Source organism: Pelodiscus sinensis, chromosome 7, assembly GCF_052426305.1.
Source record: "Pelodiscus sinensis isolate ZL-2025 chromosome 7, ASM5242630v1, whole genome shotgun sequence".
Classification (NCBI taxonomy): Eukaryota; Metazoa; Chordata; order Testudines; family Trionychidae; genus Pelodiscus; species Pelodiscus sinensis.
Window position 1 is genome coordinate 56994859 of NC_143058.1, and position 20877 is coordinate 57015735.

At 48.0% G+C, this 20877-nt stretch overlaps 1 protein-coding gene across 15 annotated transcripts in view; it reads right to left on the reverse strand.

Moving 5' to 3' along the window:
• The window catches only part of PIKFYVE (phosphoinositide kinase, FYVE-type zinc finger containing), a 188419-nt gene that overhangs the window by 93717 nt on the left and 73825 nt on the right, over window positions 1-20877 (reverse strand). For 14 of the 15 annotated variants that reach the window (XM_075933821.2, XM_075933817.2, XM_075933820.2 and 11 more), the window contains 2 exons: window positions 18242-18389; window positions 17567-17734 (listed from right to left, as the gene is read on the reverse strand). In XM_075933821.2, coding sequence (XP_075789936.1) covers window positions 17567-17734; window positions 18242-18389 — 316 coding nt within the window. The remainder of the gene's footprint in view (window positions 1-17566; window positions 17735-18241; window positions 18390-20877) is intronic. The other variant, XM_089779803.1, reaches the window with a different exon arrangement.

Consider the following 20877-nt stretch of genomic DNA (forward strand, 5'->3'; position numbering starts at 1 on the left):
GAACAGCGGGGGGCTCCCGGGGAGGGAACCGGAGGCTCAGCCCTGGCCCTACCCCGAGACTGGTAAAAATGACAACCAGGGACGACCCGGAGGCCTTTTTAGTTACCCTCGAGAGGGTCGCCACAGCCGCTCGGTGGCCCGAAGAACATTGGGCAACCCTGCTGGTACCCTACCTAACGGGGCCAGCACAGTGGGTGTACAGGGGTTTGTCCGCAAGGGATGCGTTACACTATAGGAAGGTTAAGAAAGCTATTTTAGACCAGGCCGGCATCACCCGGAGGCCCACAGGCAGAGGTTTAGGGCTGAGCGTAGCTAGTAGCTAGCCAGGAGAATGGCCGAGGGTCGTGGTGCAGCAGCTAAGGGAGGCCGCCACCCACTGGCTCGACCCAGAATGCAAGACCGCAGTGCAGGTGGTGGACATGATTGTTTTAGATCAGTTCCTACAGATCCTGCCACCTGACAGCCAGGTCTGGGTGTGGTGCCACCAACCCACAACGCTGGGGGAAGCCATCTCGATTCTTGAGAACTATATGGCGTCAGAAGGGGAGGAAAGCAGCCCAAAAAAATGCCAAGACGCCGGGCCGAGCTCCGGCGGCCACAGGTAGGGCGAGACCGACATGGGGACAGGGGGCTTGGTCTGCACCCCCATCCCCTGGGGGCGCTGGGGAGAAGGGGCGGCACAAGCGCTGCCGCCAAGCCCCGAGGACGCCAACGGCGGCCCGCCAGCGGAGGCACCCGTGCGGTCGCCTGAACCCGGGAAGCGGAGCGCCTGCTTCGAATGCGGACAGGAGGGCCACTTCCGTAGAGACTACCCGTTTATGGACTGTTCCTATGGCCAAGCACGAACCACCCCAAGGCCACCGCCGCGCTACGACCCACCCCGGATGACAGTCCAGGTAAGCGTGGATGGGCGGCCAGCCTGGACATTGGTGGACAGTGGGTGTAACCAGACACTGGTCAGAAGGGAGCTGGCAGCGCAGAAGGGGGGCTGCGGCCCACCGATAACCGTGCAGTGTATTCGTGAAGTGAGACGCTACCCCACGCATCAGGGAGGGGCCACGACAAGCCCAGTGCCGGGTGGCGGTGGCCCCAAAATTGGCGTACCCTGTGATTCTGGGACGGGATTGGCCAGGATTCAGAGAATTGATGGCACGGTGGTGGCAAGACCTCTCGACAACCTTCGAAACAGGTCAAGCCCGGGTGGCCACCTGGAAACCCACGTAGGCTCAAGTGGCTGAGACTCAGCTCGAACCGGAAGGCAGGGGCGAAGGACCGGACTTCTTACACGAACAGCGAGAAGACCCCTCTTTGAGCCACGCGTGGGAGCAGGCCAGGAGGGACCCCGATGCCGGCCAGACAACTCCCACGGGCCCACGGTTCGAGGTAAGAGCCAATCGGTTGTATTTGGTCGCAGCCCGGCTGGGGGAGCTGGGGGAGACATATCAGCTGTTGGTGCCAGCGCGATGCCGGTGGCGGGTGCTAGACCTGGCACATGCCAGCCCGTGGGCCGGCCACCTGGGGGTGGAAAAGACCTTGCAAAGGATTTTACAGCGCTTTTATTGGCCCGGGGTCTACAAAGAGGCCCAAGACTTTTGTGAGTCCTGCCTGGACTGCCAGAAGGCGGGGGGGGGGGGGGGGGGGAAGAGTGCGTAAAGCACCCCTAATCCCCTTGCCGGTGGTAGATATCCCCTTTGAATGGGTTGCGTTGGACCTGGTAGAGCCTTTGGAAAGGTCAGCAAAGGGCAACCAATACATCCTAGTCATCGTGGACTCTGCCACCCGCTACCCAGAGGCCGTCCCCCTGCGTAACACTAAGGCGCCCGTCCTGGCGGCCGAAATGGTGAAGGTGTTCGCGAGGGTAGGGATCCCCCGGGAGATTTTAACAGACCAAGAGACAAACATATCAGGCCGGGTCATGACAGAGCTGTGCAAGCTGCTGGGGGTGAAAAAGTTACAGACCACCCCCGAACGGACGGGCTGGTGGAGCGCTTTAATCGTACTCTGAAATTGATGCTCCGAAAATTCATAGGGCTGGATCCCAGGGACTGGGACCTGTTCCTGCCAGTCCTCTTGTTCGCTGTACGAGAGGTCCCGCAAGCCTCTCAAAAGGTTTTCGCCTTTTGAACTATTATACGGACGGCAACCGCGGGACATCCTCGACCTGGTGAAGGAGGACTGGGAGGAGCAGGGCTCACGGGTGAGAGGGACGGTCCCATACATACTCAACTTGCAGAAAAGACTCAAAGTGACCAGAGAACTAGCCAGGGAGAACCTGAGGCAGGCGCAGGAAAGGCAGGCCAAATACTACAACCAGGGAGCAAGAAGCCGTACCTTTGCCCCCGGGGAACGGGTGTTACTCCTGTTACCGATGGCTGAGTCCAAACTGATGGCCCGATGGCAGGGCCCCTACGAGGTCATCCGGCAAATGGGCTCCGTGGATTATGAAGTCCGACTGACCGACAAATGAAAGAGTACCCAGCTGTACCATGTGAAACTGCTGAAGAAGTAGACTGAGCGCAAGAGTATGCTAGCGACCACCCAACCAGCGGAGCCCGAGCTGGGACCGTGGGGAAGGGATCTGGACCAGGCAGAGACCGGGGCCACCCTCGGCGAGACCCTGTTGGACGCCCAGAGGGGGGAGATCCAGGCGCTCCTCCAGGAATTCACGGACGTAATGTCAACACAACCCGGTCGGACCCCAGGGGCTTACCACCACATCCAGACCACGCCGGGGAACAGGGTGCGGGAGCCCATCCGACCTCTACCAAGAAAGATGTGGGAGCCGGTTCGAGAGGAGGTACAGAAGATGCTCCAGATGGGGGTGATACAAGAGTCACGGAGCGGCTGGCGGAGCCCCATAGTGTTGGTCCCCAAACATGATGGTACCCTCCGCTTTTGCATAGACTTTCGAAAGATCAACGCGGTGTCCAAATTTGATGCATACCCTATGCCACGAGCGGAGGAACTCCTGGAAAGGCTAGGGCAAGCCCAGTACCTGTCTACGATCAACCTCACAAAAGGGTATTGGCAAATCACGCTCACACCGGCATCCCAGGAGAAGATGGCCTTCGCCACCCTCTTTGGCCTGTACCAGTTCCTGACTGTGCCCTTCAGCGACTGATGGACCGCCTCCTCCGAGACCACCAAAGGTACGCGGCGGCATACATCGACGACGTGGTCATTTATAGTACCTCCTGGAAGGAGCATCTGCGGCACGTAAGAGCTGTCTTAGGGGCGCTGAAAGAGGCCCGGCTGACCACGAACCCCAGTAAGTGTGCCTTTGGAAGGACGGAGGTCACCTACCTGGGGTATGTCGTGGGACGGGGGGACGGAAGCCGCAAGTAGATACGGTCGAGGCGGTACGGGACTACCAGAGCCCGTGGACAAAAAAGCAGGTGCACCAGTTCCTGGGACTCGCAGGCTACTATCGGCGGTTCATACCCCACTTCTCCACGATAGCCGAACCACTAACAGGATAGAAGGCAGTCAAAACTATAGGTTCATTAATATGAAAAGAAGTATTGATCTTGGGGATGAATGTTGGATGTAGGCGCAATGTCACTGTGCTCCTTGAAAAGGATGTGTAGGGTGGACTCGCCATCAACGCCCCTGACTCGCTTACTCTACGTGCGGAAGTGATAGCCAGTAGGAATACAACTTTCATCGTTAACATTCGGAGCGGTATTGATGCCAACGGTTCAAAGGGGGGGATGCATAATTGTGCGTAGGACCAAATCGAGGCTCCAGGCTGGTGGAGGGGGTCTGTGAGGTGGGTGCAAGTTCGTTAGACCTTTTAGAAATCTTTTTGTAATTTGATGGGAAAAAAATCGGGGAACGTTGCAGAGGTTCATGAAAGGCACTGATTGCTGCTAAATGAACTCTCAGGGTAGCCATAGCGAGACCGGAGTTGTGAAGGTGAAGGACATAGTCCAGAATGTGTTGGAGAGGAGAAAGAACAGGTTGTACGTTTCGAGCTCGGCACCACTGAAGAAACCTACGCCATTTTGCCAGGTAAGATTTCCGAGTAGAAGTTTTTCTACTGCTCATAAGAATCGTCTTAACTCGCTGTGAACAAAGGTGCTCGTCCTGCTTGAGCCAGTTATCAACCACGCTGTGAGGTGAAGTGACTCGAGTCTGGGATGTAGGAGAGCTCCCTCCTGCTGAGATAACAGGTCCGGGTGAAGAGGGAGTGTCCACGGTGGGCATATCGACATCCTGTGCAATAGTAGATACCACGGCTGTCTTGGCCATGCCAGAGCTATCAAGATGACTGTTGCTCATTCGAGTATTATTTTCTCGAGAGTTCTCAGTATTAGAACTGTCGGGGGAAATGCATAGAGGAGCGATCCGGTCCAAGCAGTGAGAAGAGCGTCGCCCAGAGATCCTTTTCTGATCCCCGCTCTGGAACAGAATTGGGGACACTTGTCATTCTGCTTTGTGGCAAAAAGGTCTACTTTTGGCATATCCCATCTGCGAAAGATGCGCTGAAGAACGTCTGCCCTTATCTCCCACTCGTGATCTACCGGGAATCGTCTGCTTAACGAGTCCGCAATGACATTGCTGATGCCAGGTAAGTACGACGCCATGATGGTTACGCCGTTCCTTATGCACCAGTTCCACAATCGTACTGTCTCTGCACAGAGGGAACAAGATCTGGCACCTCCCTGCCAGTTTATATAGTACATTGCTGCCACATTGTCTGTGAATATCCTGACAGCGGTGTGCCATATGCATGGAAGAAAATGCTTGCATGCTAGGAAAATGGCACGTAACTCCAGGAGATTGATGTGATATGTCTTCTCTATGGAGGACCATTTGCCCTGAATGCGGTCGTTGCCCATATGCGCCCCCCAGCCTATGAGAGATGCGTCTGTCGTTATAAGCACAGAAGGTTGAGGACGACGGAATGGGACTCTGGAAAGGAGGTTTTCTGTGCATTTCCACCAACGCAGGGAGTCGTGAATGTGAGGCGGTAGAGTGACTGTCTTGTGGATGCTGTGTTTCTGTGGTAAGTATACCTTTCGTAACCAGTGCTGAAGATCTCTGAAGTGAAGTCTTGCATGAGGGACCACGAAGGTGGTGGATGCCATGTGGCCCAGGAGACGCAGACACATATGTACGGACACAGTCGGAGCAATATCGAGGACCTTTACCAGTTCCTGTATTGCTTGGAACCTGTCTAGAGGTAAGTATGCCCTTTCCGTGATGGAGTCTAGGACTGCGCCGATGAACTTTATATTCTGTGTCGGGACAATGGTCGACTTCTGTTCGTTTATTATCAGGCCGAGAGAATCGAACGTGTTTCTGGCCAACGATATCATGTGCATGGACTCTTGGTGTGTTGGAGCCTTTATGAGGCAATCGTCCAAATAGGGGAATATGAGGACGTGCTGTCGTCGTAGATATGCCGCGACTACCACCAGAGTCTTTGAGAAAACTCTGGGAGCTGCCGCCAGACCAAAGGGGAGAACCCTGTATTGGAAATGGTCGTTGTTTATTACGAAGCGCAGAAAACGTCTGTGCACTGGGTGGATTGTAATGTGAAAATAAGCATCCTGCAAGTCGAGGGCCGCAAACCAATCGCTGAGATTCAGAGATGGAATTATTGTCGCTAACGTCACCATCTTGAAACGCCTTTTTTGCAGATAACGATTGAGATGACGCAAATCGAGAATCGGTCTCCATCCCCCTGTCTTCTTTTCCATCAGAAAGTAACGGGAATAAAACCCTTTCCCCCAGAACTCTTTCGGGACTATTTCTATGGCTCCTATGGCCAGCAGGCGTAGAACCTCCTGTCGCAAAAAGAGTATCGTGAGGGGGTCCCTGAAAAGGGACGGGGTTGGTGGGTGGGTAGGGGGCATTGAAGTAAAGGGGATGGTGAAACCTGATTTTACTATGTCCAATACCCATTTGTCGGTGGTCATTGCGGCCCAGCGATGATAATAAGGCCGAAGACGATGATGGAAGATGGGAGTGGTATTGGTAGTGATGTTGACTGCGATTGGTACGACCGCGCCCTCGACAGACGAGTCAAACCTGTTGTTTAGCGTGTGGTACGTTGGTCGCCCTAGAAGGTTGCGGGCGCCTACGTTGTGGCCTCTGCTTGGATCGGGTGTGATCAAACGGGCGAGGTTGTTTTTGGAGTTGGAAGTCATATCGCCTCTGATATGGGAAGAACCTCCAGCGGCGGAACGGTGGAACATACACGCCCAGTGTACGAAGGGTCGTACGGGAGTCCTTTCCGGTGTGAAGCACCTCATCCGTTTTATCAGCAAACAATTTCAATTTGTCAAATGGGAGGTCTTCGACTTTCGCCTGCAAGTCTCTCGGAGCCCCAGCAGCAGCCAGCCACGAAGCCCTACGCATGGATATCGCGGCGGCTATTGATCTCGCGGCCGTGTCCGCAACATCCATGGCTATCTGTAGACTGGCCCGGGAGCAAGCATACCCCTCCTGTACCACTGCACGAAGAATGGATTTATCCTCTTCGGAGGCATTCTGGGCCAGCCCTGCCAACTTGGCAATGTTGTCAAACCCGTGATTGGACAGTAGTGCCGAATAATTGGCAATGCGAAGAAGGAGGGTAGACGACGAATAGACCTTCCTACCGAAGATGTCTAATTTTTTGGCCTCTTTCCACTGCCGCATTCCTTGCCTGCGGATTCTTGGCACGATTAAGGGCTGCGTCCACTACAAGGGAATTCGGTTGGGGGTGTGTAAAAAGAAATTCCAAGTCTTTGGAAGGTACGAAATACCTCTTCTCCGCCCGCTTTGACGTAGGCGGGACAGAGGCCGGGGTGTGCCAGATTTCTGAGGCTGGTTCAAGAATCGCCTCATCAATTGGGAGTGCTGCTCTAGACTGTTGTTTGGGGTGCAAGTTCTTAAGTAACTTGTATTGCTTCGTCTGAACGTCCGCCATATGAACGTTCTGAGTGTACGCCACTCGTTTAAAAAGATCTTGGAATTCCTGACCGTCGTCCGGGGGTGAATTATCCCCTTGAAATACCGCTTCACCCGGAGCGGATGAGGCAGCGTCAGCTGGAGATATTGCATGCGAAGGAACATCCTCATCCGAAATTTGACCTTCCTCAGGATCAGACATCTGAGGAGGTGGTGAGGGGGCAGCTACCGGAATCTTTGGGGATTGAACCGGTTGTTGCAGAGAACCTGCTGGGGACTGGTGTCTATGCCGCGAGGTATGGCAACGGCAAGAATGAGGAGGAGATCGAGACCTTGTGTAGGCATAAGGAGAATAGTCCCTCTCTCGATGGCGATAAGAGCAGTCACGAGATGGTCTCCTGGACGAATAGACAGCGCTGTATCTGCTGCCATAGGACCTCGAAGGTGAGCGCGATGGTGAGCGAGATTTAGGAGTGTGCATCCCGAAATGTGGTATGGGATGCCTATAGACATGCGTGTAGTGTGGCCTCGAGTAACGGTGCGAAGAACGTGAGGCGCGATAATAACGAGGCTCCCTCGGAGAATGGTATCGCGGGGGGGGAGGGAGACTGTGCCGACGAGAATATTGATGATGGCGAAGGGGACGATCTTCGAGGAACCGACTTCTTTTGGGCTTTTGTAGGTACCGCACAGGGCTCCTCGACAGGAGAATGCCTGGAGACGTGATCGTCATCATCATCCAAGAGCAGTATTGGAGAGTGCTGCACCGATACAGATGGGGAGGCAAACTGACCCTCCAGTGCCTTAGGCGGAACTGAGCTGCTGCGGTCCGCCGGTGCTGCAAACCCCTTTTTAACAACTTGCGGTGCCGTCCCCGGCACCGAGGTGTGACTGTCGCTCGGCACCGCATCAGGTGCCGTGGGTATTCGGCGAGTCGGTGTCGCCTGCTCTGCCGGTGCCGCTGGTTAAGTCGGTGCCGGCTGCGGTGCCGTAACGTGCTTCCGCACCGTCTGTGCCGACGTTTTAGGGTCGGACAGACCGATAGGTTGCCGCCCTTGAGTTATCGGTGCCGATTGTTGCCTGGTAGGGCTGGCGGCAGTGGACGGTGCCGGCACTGAAGATGACTGTCCCACCGACTTACTCCTGTCCGGTTTTTGTTTCGTAGGTTTATAACCCATTCCAGAGGTACCTGGTCACCCTCACTGATTTTAGATTGAGGGACCGCGGCAAGAGATCGCGCCGGGGAGACTCTTTTTGCTCTCTTTTGAGTCGACCCACTCTGCGGTGGAGACGTCCTCTTGCGAGTCTTAGAGGAATCTCCTTGAGGCGTTTCAGAAGGCTGTAGAGCCTTATCAAATAGAATAAGCTTCAGCCTCATGTCTCTGTCCCTATGTGCCCTGGCCGTTAGTTTGGAACAATGGGCACATTTGCTCGGCACATGGGACTCCCCCAAGCAGCGTGTGCATGTGTCGTGGCCATCGGACGCTGGCACGGGGTCTTTGCATAGCGAACATTTCTTAAACCCCGGTGAACCGGGCATTTTGAATTTTCTGTCTTTAAAGATAATGAAAACTAGAAAAAACAGTAAGCTTAACTAGCTACGGCCAACTTTAAGAATTTATTTTTTAAACAAATAACTAACTAACTGTAACTATAAACTGAGGAAAACTCTTGACAATTTTTAACTTTTCTATCTAAAGGAGCTGTCTCTGAGGAGAGAGTCCAATCTCTGTCAGCAACCTAGGACATTTGAAAGGAACTGGCGGAGGGGCCGGACCGCGAGACTGAAGAAACCGCACGAAGCCTGCTGTGCATGCGCGGTCCAGCCGGTTATGGCTATGAAAAGCCTCCGATCAGCGGCGCCGGGACGAGCCGGACACCTAGAGTGGAGCACCCACGGGGACCACTCGAAGAAGAATTGGGCTTGTTTAGTTTGGAAAAGAAAAGATTGAGTGGGAACATGATAGCGGTTTTCAGGCATCTAAAAGGGTGTCACAAGGAGGAGGGAGAAAACTTGTTCTTCCTGGCCTCTGAGGATAGAAGCAGCAGCAATGGGCTTAAACTGCAGCAAGGGAGATTTAGGATATGTCTACACTAGCCCCCTAGCTCAAACTAGGGAGGCTAATGTAGGCATTCAAAGTTGCAAATCAAGCCCGGGATTTAAATATCCTGCGCTTGATTTGCATCTTCCCGTCCAGTTGCCATTTTTTAAATTTACAAGTCCAGACTAACTGCCTGCGTCTACGCGCGGCAGGGACCCGGTATTTCGATTTAAAGCCCTAAATCGAACTACCTGTTATCCCTCCTGCAAGGAGGTTTAACAGGTAGTTCGATTTAGGGACTTAGTCCGGACTTGTAAATTTAAAAAATGGCAACTGGCCGGGAAGATGCAAATCAAGCGCAGGATATTTAAATCCCGGGCTTGATTTGCAACTTTGAATGCCTACATTAGCCTCCCTAGTTTGAACTGGGGGCTAGTGTAGACATACCCTTAGATTGAACATTAGGAAAAAGTTCCTAACTGTCAGGGTGGTTAAACACTGGAATAACTTGCCTAGGGAGGTTGTGGCATCTCCATCTAACCTAAGAGTAGGTTAGATAAAAGTCCATCAGGGATAGTCTACACAGTACTGGGTCCTGCCATGAGTGCAGGGGACTGGACTTGATGACCTCTTGAGGTCCCTTCCAGTCCTAGAATTCTGTGATTCTATTGTGGGGAAGGCGCAGATACCGTGGTGTAGTCCTGACTGGCATCTGGCACCCTTTCCATAAAGTCTGTTCTGGCCTCTCAGATCACCTGTTTGAACTCTACTGCCCTGCTCAAGTGACCAAGACCCATTCTTGTGTTCTTTTTGATATTTGAAAGTCCCCTTCTGTTTGCTCGGTGAAGCGTGGTGTATTTTCAGTGCTTGCATTAGGAGATGGCCTGCTTGGAGCCATGCTGAGACACTGGATCTCATCAGCATTTTGGGAGAGGAGGCAATTCAGTCCCAGATTTGCTCCAGCCATAGGAATTACAACATCTTCAGGAACATCTCTAGATGCATGCCTGAAAGGGGACATGACCAGGACACATTGCAGTGCAGGGTCAAAGCGAAGGATCTGTAAAATGCCTACTACAAGGCATGGGAACTAAACCCTGCACTGGTGCTGCACCCATGACCTACAAGTACTATAGGAAGCTGAATGATATACTTGAAAGTGACCCCTACCTCCACTATGAGGACCTCCCAGCCAGAGCGTTCCTCTGGCACCCCAACCTCTCCTTCACCCCAACTTCTTGCCTCAGATCACCACCCATTCCAGCCCAAGTCACCACCCAAAACCTCTGCACGCACCCTTCCCCCTTCTGGTCACAACTCCCTCCCAGACCCTGCACCTCTCCCGGCCATAATTCACTCTTGCACAATCCCCTGTCCCAGATCACAACCCTCTCCTTCATCCAAACTCCCTCTCAGACCCCACATCTTCTCCTGCACTCTGGTCCCTTACTCCGAGCTCCCATCTGCACCCAAACTATGTCCCAGACCCAATGCTCCTCCTCCAAACAAAAGTGCAGCATTTGACCACTTACCAAAATCTTGGAAAGCATCAAAAATTATTGCCCACCTCATCATATTCTATTGGTTTTCAGTCATCCACTATATGTATCCTGCAATTTCCACCAATCATAAGTAACTTTATATTGCAGAGTTAATTACCTACTTCCTAGAATTGATGCTTTGTCCCTATTTTGCCTTGTGCTTTCTCCCATGACTGTGACTTACAGATTGTGTGAAGAAACCAAATTACTCCTTTGTGTAGGAGGCTGTATCACTACCCATTCTGCAGCTGCACAGCAAGTAACAAGTCACTATCATGTAAGATAGAGCTACTCAACTTTGTGGCCCCTGGGGCTTCCAATGATACTCCCAGCACATGCAGAGGGCCGCAACTTAAGTGTGGTTGCATATACATGCAAATATATATGCAAATAGCTTCTTTCAAACTTACAGCATGAATACAAAGATTAAGGCAAGACTACAAAACACACAGGCCCCATTTAACTCAGTTCTGCTGAAATTAATAAAATGCAATATTTACCTCATTTCCACCCATATGACAGCACTTCTAATAAGCAACAACAGTCCAGGAATTTAACTACTAAAATGCATAGCAACAGAAGACCATTATATTGACTTGCCGTTGTGAAGTGTGTTCCCAGTGGAAGCCATGTTCAAAGGATCCCACCTGCGGGCCGCATGTTGAGTAACCCTGATATAAGATAACACAAAAGCCTGACTAAGCTAAAGACTAATTCTCAACATTTTCGCAGGGCAACATCACAATAGATTGTAACCAGCATCTACTAGCTCCAGAAAATTAATCCAAATTAGTTCCTTAATGCCTTAGGAAGATTATTTTGGCAAAACAGCCACAAAGCAAGATTTACTTCCAAGCGAGTTATAAGCATAAGGTGGAAGAAAACACATTTGACCTCTGCTATTTTAGCACTTTCCTTTTGCAATCACTGATGTTAGAGATAGCCTACTGAATTCCTCTGAAAATACAGTACAGTTCCTCTTGACTTGACAAATCCAGTTTTAGAAACCTGAAACAATAGAACCAACAATCCATTCTCCAGTCCCTTTTGAGACTCTCACAATTTCAGGTGGACTACTAGGAAGGGTCGAGCATATCTAAAACATCTAAGTATTTCACTTTCCACTGTACCCCATAGTCCCAGCTACGCTCTTCTTAAGAGGTGCCCCCATTACAGAAGAGGAATTACAAATATGTAGATGAGTCACACAATTGCTAGCTTCAAATGGTATAGGATATCCACCACCAGTTAAACAATGATGAACACAGAGACCCTGACTTACCAACCTCCTGACAATTCCATCATTGCAGTGAAATTATGCTCAACTTTTATATTGGTATAAAAATGCATGGATATAAATTTACTTAAGCCAGAAATTAATGGAAGATTACAGGTTTGGTTACACAAGTTCCAGATACAAAGGAGATGCATTAAAATTTATTCTTCATCACATAATCTTGCTTAAACAGCCCAAAAATTACTCTAATTTCTTTTAGAGCAGGTTGTAAGTGCCTGGTACTTAGCTTTTGATGTCATTAGGGTGTTGAATACAACAGCTCATCCAGTTCATGTCTTTGTTCAACCCATGAGAGATATCAAATCTACATACAAAGGCCAGTTCACAGACTCTCTCGCTAGTTGATTCCTGAAATTACTTTGTAAGAGAATACCCACCTTTAAATCCATTAATGAGTGCCCAGGTTTGTTAAAAATGTTCCCCAACAGGTTTTTCTGTGTTACCATTTGGAATATCTGATTTGTGTCCATTAATCCTCTCTCATAAAGACTGTCCAGTTTGGCCAATATATGTGGCAGAGGGGCATTGCTGACACTTAATGGCAGTTATATGAGCCTCTGATGTGGGGCTTATGTGGTCCTGTGATGATGTCACTTGTGTAGATGTGAAGACAGAGTTAGCACTGGAGTTTACTTCAGGAGTGGGTTCCTGAATGAGTATGTTTACGTTGTGATGCATGGTTGCTGGAAACAATTTGTTTGAGGGTAGAGAGTGGTCTGTAGGCAAGGATTGGCCTGTCCCCCAAGGCCTGTAAGAGTGAGGGATTGTTTTCCAGGATAGGTTGTAGATTGTTAATAATGCACTTGAGGGGTTTAAGTTGGGGGATGTAGGTAATGATTAGTGATGTTCTGTTATTTTGTTTATTGGGCCTATCTTGAAAAAGCAGATGCCTGAGTACTCGTCCGTCTCTGTCAATCTGTTTTTTCACTTCCCCAGATGGTATTTAAGAATGCCCGATAAAAATTCTGTAGGCGTTTGTGTCTGTCTATGGGATTAGAGCAAACTCCAGTTGTATCTTAGGGCCTGGCTATAAACAATTGATAAGGTAATGTGTTCTGGATGAAAGCTGGAGACATATAGGCATTGAGCCCGTCGTTGTCGTCGATATTGTGGGGCCATGCAGGTGCCCATAGCTGTGCTGCTGACTTGAAAACCCTATGCTACCAGCACTCCTAGCTACTAGACACCAACGACTTCCTGAGGAAACTACAGAACATCAGTAATCTTCCTAAAAACACCATCTGGCCACTATGGATACAGCTCTTTACACCAGCATTCCACACGATGATGGATTACTAGCTGTCAAGAACACTACCTCTGATGTCACCACTGCACACGAAGGCTGTCTACACTGGGCCACTTATTCCGGAAAAGCAGCCACTTCTCCGGATAACTTGCCAGCTGTCTACACTGGCCGCTTGCTTTTCCGGAAAAGCAATGACGATCTACTGTAAAATTGTCAGTGTTTTTCCGGAAAAACTATGCTGCTCCCGTTCGGGCAAAAGTCCTTTTCTGGAAAAACTGTTCCGGAAAAGAGCCAGTGTAGAAAGCACAGTAGTCTTTTCCGCAAAAAAGCCCCAATCGCGAAAATGACGATCGGGGCTTTTTTCCGGAAAAGCACGTCTACATTGGCCACGGACGCTTTTCCGGAAAAGCATCCTGCCAATGCAGATGCGCTTTTTCCGGAAATACTTATAACAGAAAACTGTTCCGTTTTAAGCATTTCTGGAAAAGGGTGCCAGTGTAGACGTAGCCCTAGTGACTAAGCTCTGTGATTTTGTTCTCACCAACAACTATTTCCAATTTAGGGACAATTTATATCTATAAGTCAGTGGCACAACTATGGATTACTGGACACAAATCAGATATTAGAAAAGGTGGCTATTCTCTTACAAAGTAATTAGAGAGAGTCCACAGAACTGGCCTGCATATGCAAATTTGATATCTTCTCTTACAGCTTGAACAAAGACATGAACTGGATGGACTTATATTCAACATCCAAGTGACATAAAAAGCTAAGCACTGGCACTTACAACCTACTCTATTAGCTTCATTTAGCACGATAATTTGTCAGTTTTCCATCGCTTCTTTTTCTGCTTTATTATTCAACTTCTGTGTCTCTTGCTCCATATCTGTCATCTGAAGAAATAGGGCCCTGTCTAGTGGTGGGCATGCTAGCTCAGTGGGAAATCTGCCTGAAAAACACTAAGCTCATAGGGCCCTTCCGGTTCTCCACCCTTGCCTACATCCTACCCTATCAGATGGCTGGCATCTTCTCCACCTGCATTCTCCAGGCTAGTCACTCCCTCTGGTTGGTCTTTGTTGGTGGCCTTCCACCCTTGTTTCTGCCTGCTGCGACTATTTCAGCTGGTGCTGCAGCTGCTCCTGGACTCTGGTAGCAGTTCCTTTCCCTTCTGTGATCTGACTGAGCTGCTCCCTTGGCTTTTATATTGGGCCTGGAGTTGGAACACACCCAGCAGGGCATTGGGGAGGGGACCTCTCAGCAAAGAAGGCCTGATTAACCCCTCCCAGGCCAGTGCAGGATTGGTACACCCTGTCACAATTTGGTAAAGCATACTTAGTTGCAAGGTATTACAGAGCAATTGCAAAAAGGCAGAATAAAAAGCACAGGCAATTGCTTCTCTCGGATTTAGTTTAAAAGTTAATGTATGGAGTGGGATAGGGGACTTAGCACAGAGGAGATCCCAAATTAGAAAATAGCCTGATCAAGTCTACATATTCATGGTTTCAAGATTCAGCCATTTTCAGCAATTGCTGAAAATTCCATGTCTGGTTCCTGGTTTACGTTTTCTCTCTCCCGGCTCTTGCTCTGAACTCACAAAAGCCTGATGCAGGCAGGCTTTTTTGATTCAGGTTTTCTGATTCAGAACTCACACGCTCTTCCCATTTGGCTCTCCTGGCTGCCTGCCAACACTTCCTGGACACCCACAGTCTCCGGTTTTAAACTAAATTGTCTATAAAGAGTTAACTGAATGGCTGGGATGTCTAGAAAAAGGCAGTACCCCTCTCATCCATCACATGGGCATCTAACAGTCTTTGATCATGGAGCCTGTCCATAGCTCTTGTAATTTACTAGCATAATAAGAGTCTCTTATAGAAGGGATGTTTCTAATGAGTGTATCCCTCAGTTTTTGATTTAAATACAACAGAGAAGTTTCCATTGGGGTGAATTAGGATAGGCTTATTTTTTTACCTGTTCATGTATGGATTTCTCTCAAAAATTGTGAGTTGGTTAGAGAATACTGGAAGCTTCCACCGAAGTGTGTGCAACCAAAAACTAAAGCAAGCCCCTTCGGTATTGGGAAAGGTAAAAAATAGTGTGTGTGTTTAACCTTGAATTCTAGTATCTAAAGCAGGTACCTACCAGAAGGAAAGGAAAATAGATAGGTACTTCAAATGCTGAATGCCTTATGTTAATAGCCTAGATTTGCCTGATATTATGACACACAATAAAAAGATGTCTTGTGGCACTTTTTTTATTCTGTTGAAAGACTGTCATGATTTCAGTTGACTTCACTGACAATTATGAACATAGCTTATTACTTGGTTTCCTAATTTAAAGCATTTAAGCTAAAAATGTTGTCTATTATGCTTTATTCAATGTATAAAACTCTATATCTGAGAGCAAGCACACACAACTGGAATCAAAGATAAGCCATATCATTCACTATGTAGAGTAGTTAAGGCCACCAAGAATAACCTGTATCGTTATTACTTCTCACCAAATTATTGAAGTCCTCAAATCCTGATTTAAAGCAGGGGTCTCAAAGCTCATGACTCAAGGGCCATCCCCCGCCAGAGCAGCTGCACAATCTGGCCTGGGAGTCCTGCAGGAAGGGTTGGGGTCTGTCCATTCTAGTCTCCTGCCATCATCCAATCCTCTCCCCTCCATGGCACCCTGTCTCCCATGGATGTGGGCCCAAGTATTACCAGGGAACACCTGGTGCAAGGTGACCGCATCGGTTGGAAGTGGGAAAACAGACTCGTAAGGGAGCCCAGGGAGGCCGAGCTGCTTCTGCTATCCTACACCAGGCCTCTGAGTATTCTCTGAAGCTGTGTCCCTTGGGGACAGGTGCCAAGTGGGGCAGAGGTACAGGCCCTCCTTCTCTTCCCCTGGACTCCCATTTCTGTGAGCTTGAGACTCCTGGTTTGAAGACTTCAAATTACTGGAAATCTGCCATCTACACCAGCTTAAATCTGCAAGTGACCATGCCCCATGCTGAAGAGGAAGGAAAAACTCAGGGTCTCTGCCAGTCAGAGAACTGTAGAAATAGACTCTGTTGTGTTGCAGAATAACATGCTAAGTCTGCTTTAGTCAGACTTCAGAACTCTATTGAAGATAAGCCAGATGTGGTGTTCTTGGAACTCCCTCCCCTAAACTAACACACGGGACTACAGAATTGTTAAAGACTATGGTTGCTCATTTATACTTGTGATTTCCCCGCCCAAAGAAGCAGGCTGCAGCTTGCCTGCAGGGAGACCTAAAAAGGCTTGCAGGATGATGAGCCTGGTTACAGATAGTCCAAAAGAAATCAAACGTCTGAAAGGTGTAGCCGTGTTAGTTTGTAACTAAAAAAAACAAAACAATTGTGACTAATCTCAGAGAGAGAGAATTTCAAGGGCACAAGCTATTTCCATAGAGCTGGAAGAGACCTCAGAAGGTCATCAAGTCCAGTCCCCTGCTCTAGGCAGGACCAATCCCAACTAAATCAACCCGGGCAGGGCTTTGTCAAGCCGAGACTTAAACACCTCCCTCCTTGTGGTTCCCCCACAAGAAGAAATTCTCAAATGCATCTGCCTGGGCTTTCAAGGGGTTTTTGCATTTGGATGCTGGCATCATACCACTTAAGGTCAGAGAATCTGTCACCTTGGAGTTTAAGCAAGAGTCCTTAATGTCAGGGTATTTTAAGGTCTCTTGCAGGCACTTGAAGCTTCAGGCAACAGTGGGGAGACTAGAAATAACAAGAGAGCTACCTCAGCATTGAAAGGAGCACCGTTATCATTTATACCAATTAGTCTTTGTTTCAGTCAGTCAGTGTACTATATACAATATAATATAACCGAATGGGAGAAAAGATGATCTTTTCAAATAGGCTTCATTTGCCCTTTCACATTCCAATTTACCATTAATTTATAGAAGAAATTTTAAAGTTACTCAATAATCTGACAATTATATTTGTAATCAATGCATAATACTTGTTCAACAATTTTCTCCATGACTAATGGAGATTAAAAAAAGAATCAGTTTTGTTACACTAAACTAAAGTCATCTGAAGATGTGGGCTGTGCCCACGAAAGCTCATGATTCCAGCTACATGTTTTGTTAGTCTTTAAGATGCTACCAGACTATTTGTTGTTTTTAAGTTTTTCTTGTTACACTAAGATCAGATTGCCACTGGTTTAGGGTTTCTTATATAATCACTTCTCAAATTGGATACATGAGAATCTTCCTGGAATGTGTGCGTACATATTTATGATGATGTCCCAGTCAGCTGACCAAGACAATATACCAGGAACTGCCACTGCAAAGAGAAAATCCAGACAAGAAGCTGCACACTCTTCAGAGAAGATGGCATAGTTGGTTTATTCTGAACACCCTTGCAAAGGTAATAGCATCAGAAGGAAATGCACAGGGGGCTAACTAAAGAGATAGTTTAGAAACACATCCACCAACAAGACAACTACAGATAGTAGTGTCTAAAACAAATCAGTAGTAGGATACCACTCTCCATCATGTGCATCTCTAGTTGGTGACTACCTCATACCTTTTTGGTCAGCAGGGTGAGGGGGTACATGTGGGTACTTGGAGTGCTTCTTGATATGGAAGTTCACGTTGTCCATCTCCACGTTCAGGCTGATGGAAGCGGCTGAGTCACTGTCCATTGCGGACTGGAAGCTGCTGACTGATGTACGCTTGCTAGGGCTGGCGGAATCTTTTAATGTTGGGTAAGGGGGAAGATACAGGAAGGAAAGGGATTCAAATGGGTATCATGAGGGTATTGGAAAGGAGAAAATTTGTCTTTAATATATAAAACCCAGTGCGCAATACTAAAGAAATACAATATTTCAGTCTTAAATATATATACTTCAAGATAAGATTAAGTGTTGGATGGAAGTTCTATAGATTTATTTTAAAACACAAGTGAACTTTAGGACAGCCTCTGTCTAGATATCCCGATCTAGACTGTCTGCGCTATTATAATCCAGAGAGTTTATACTAATTTAGAAACAATCAAATCTTGCAAACTGATTAGAAAATACTGTATCCACTGCAAAACAAAACAAAACAAAAAACAGGAGGACTAGTGAGGTTTCACTTTACATGGAACTTTACAGCTACTACAAGCAGAGCAGGACTTTCACTTCCATTACAACACCACCGCACACACATTTATACCAATTTTTCATGTGAAGATAGAAAAGAATCAGTTAAAACTCACTGGCCAAATTATCTTCCCCTTCGTCAGCAATCTGTTCTGTGTCACTGTCATCAAACTTGATGTCTTTGAACCAGGATGGCTCAGAGTGTCCCTCTACGGAATTCACCGAATCACTGTCTGGAGAGGGAGTTTCAGAGAACTCAGTGCTCTAGGAGATCAGGAAAAGAGAAAGTAAATTTATTTTTCAGTCCTATGGGGACGTTAAGATGCTTTGCAGAGGTACAACTATGCATGAGTGGTGTCCAATAATCTAGACATTAGCCACATGTGGCTATATAGACAGTTGAGTGTGGCTAGTTGGCTTGAACAATGTGGCTAGTTGACTTATCGGACAGTCACTATGCTGATCAGATAGTCGATAAGCTTATCAGACATGCTTATCAACTAGTCACTCCCCCCCCTTGCTGGGGCTCTTGTGGATTTCAAAACAGAAGTGGAGCCTGGAGTAAGTGAGAATTCCCACTGGCCCTGAGCTCCACGTGGCATACCAACTTTGAAATGCAGAAGAGCTCTTGTACATTTCAAAGGCAGAACGCAGAAGTGCTTATCGACTAGCTGGGTAGTCAGTGTAAATTCCATCAACTACTCAACTAGCGATTAATTTATTAGTTAACATGCCTAAATCAAAACAGATACAGTTCACATTTCATGCTTTGCAGCCTAACACACTACAAAGCCTTTCACAAAAGTAAATGTATGTATACACTGAGATACCACAGAATCACATCTGAGAAGTTTAAGTGGGACAGCAACAGTTTTGAAGAGAACATACCACTTTACTCTGCCCACATTAGTCTTGGCTTCTTTCCCCAGCCTTCCCACCCCACTCTCACAAGTCAATCATATTTGAGTGAGGTAAATGGAAGACTTGAAAGCTTCCTATCCACCCCCACAACATGTCAAATGCCTGCATAGATTTGAGTACTTGCATGGGGGGTCTACCAAACTATCCTTAGCCCCCATAAGGTGACCATGCTAATCTGAGACACATGCATATAGTTTTAGTCCCTTGAGCAGTTCTATGACTGACCAAATCAAGTGAAGCTGACAAATTCAGTTGAAATCCAGAATCAGGCTTCTAAGGGCTTGTTTCCACTTGTTCTGGACATCAATCTATCATGTTTCGATTTAGCAGGTCTAGTAAAACCCCACTAAATCAACTACTGATCGTGCCCCCGTTACCGCTGGTACTCCTCTGGATCGCAAGAGCAAGGGAAGTCAATGGGTAGAGTTTCTCCTATCATCCAATCACAGTGGGGATGCCACGGAAATCTGACCTAAGATATTCAACCTATTCTCATAGCCAGAGTTGCATATCTTCGGTCAACTTTCTTCCCTAGTATACTAGGGATCAGAGATGTTAAGAAGTGTGTAACTAAACTAAAATGATTAGGGGTTTGGAACGGGTCCCATATGAGGAGAGGTTAAAGCGACTGGGACTTTTCAGTTTAGAAAAGAGGAGACCGAGGGGGGATATGATAGAGGTATATAAAATCATGAGTGGTGTGGAGAGGGCAGATAAAGAAAAGTTATTTATTAGTTCTCTAAATAGAAGAACTAGAGGACACCAAACGAAATTAATGGGTAGCAGATTTAAAACTAATAAAAGAAAGTTCTTCTTCACACAGCGTGTAGTCAACCTGTGGAACTCCTTGCCAGAGGAGGCTGTAAAGGCTAGGACTATAATAGATTTTAAAGAGAAGCTAGATAATTTCATGGAGGTTAGGTCCATAAAAGGCTATTAGCCAGGGGATGAAATGGTGTCCTTGGCCTCTGTCTGTCAGAGGCTGGAGAGGGATGGCAGGAGACAAATCACTTGATCATTGTCTTCGGTCCACCCTCTCTGGGGCACCTGGTGCTGGTCACTGTCAGCAGACAGGATACTGGGCTAGATGGACCTTTGGTCTGACCCAGTATGGCCGTTCTCATGTAAGACTCCACAATTAATCAATAAGGGTTATCACTACAAGCACTCATTCCCAGCTCGCGCCAGGTCGGTGGGCTACCCCCGCTGCAGCTCTGCATTAAAAGTATTTTAGGAGCTGGGAAGGTAGGCACGCATGCACGCAGCTCAGTCCCAGCTGACACCCGACTAAAATATTTGCAATGCAGAGCCACAGAAAGATTAGTGCATGTACCTGGCACAAGCTGGAATTGAGCAGCGCTGCCTGCCCGTCTGGCTCCTAAAACACTCGTAATGCAGAGCTTCAGCGGGGTTAGCTCCCAGACTCACAGCAAGCCAGGTCTGAGCCGGGTTGTGAGCCAGCCTTCTAAAAAATTTACTGGGGAGGCAGCATGTAGTCAACATCATTAATCAATAAGCTTTTGCTTATCGGTTAATAAACTATACTATTACATCCCTAGTATAGATAGGCCCTGAATCAAGAAAAGCTATTGTGAAGCAAGGCCTTGGAATAGTATAGCAAAGAATCCTAGACTGCACACAGCAACTCCAAATTATCCCCACAACATCCAGTCTCCAAAGGAATTGCAGTTTTACGTAGAATTCCCTCCTTTACAACTAATGCACTTGCTGCAACTACAAATTCAGCTGAACTACACTTTAGTGAATTTACTCCCAATTCATACAGAAATAACGTCTTGCTGACTGTACATGCTACAGAATCAGAGATCAC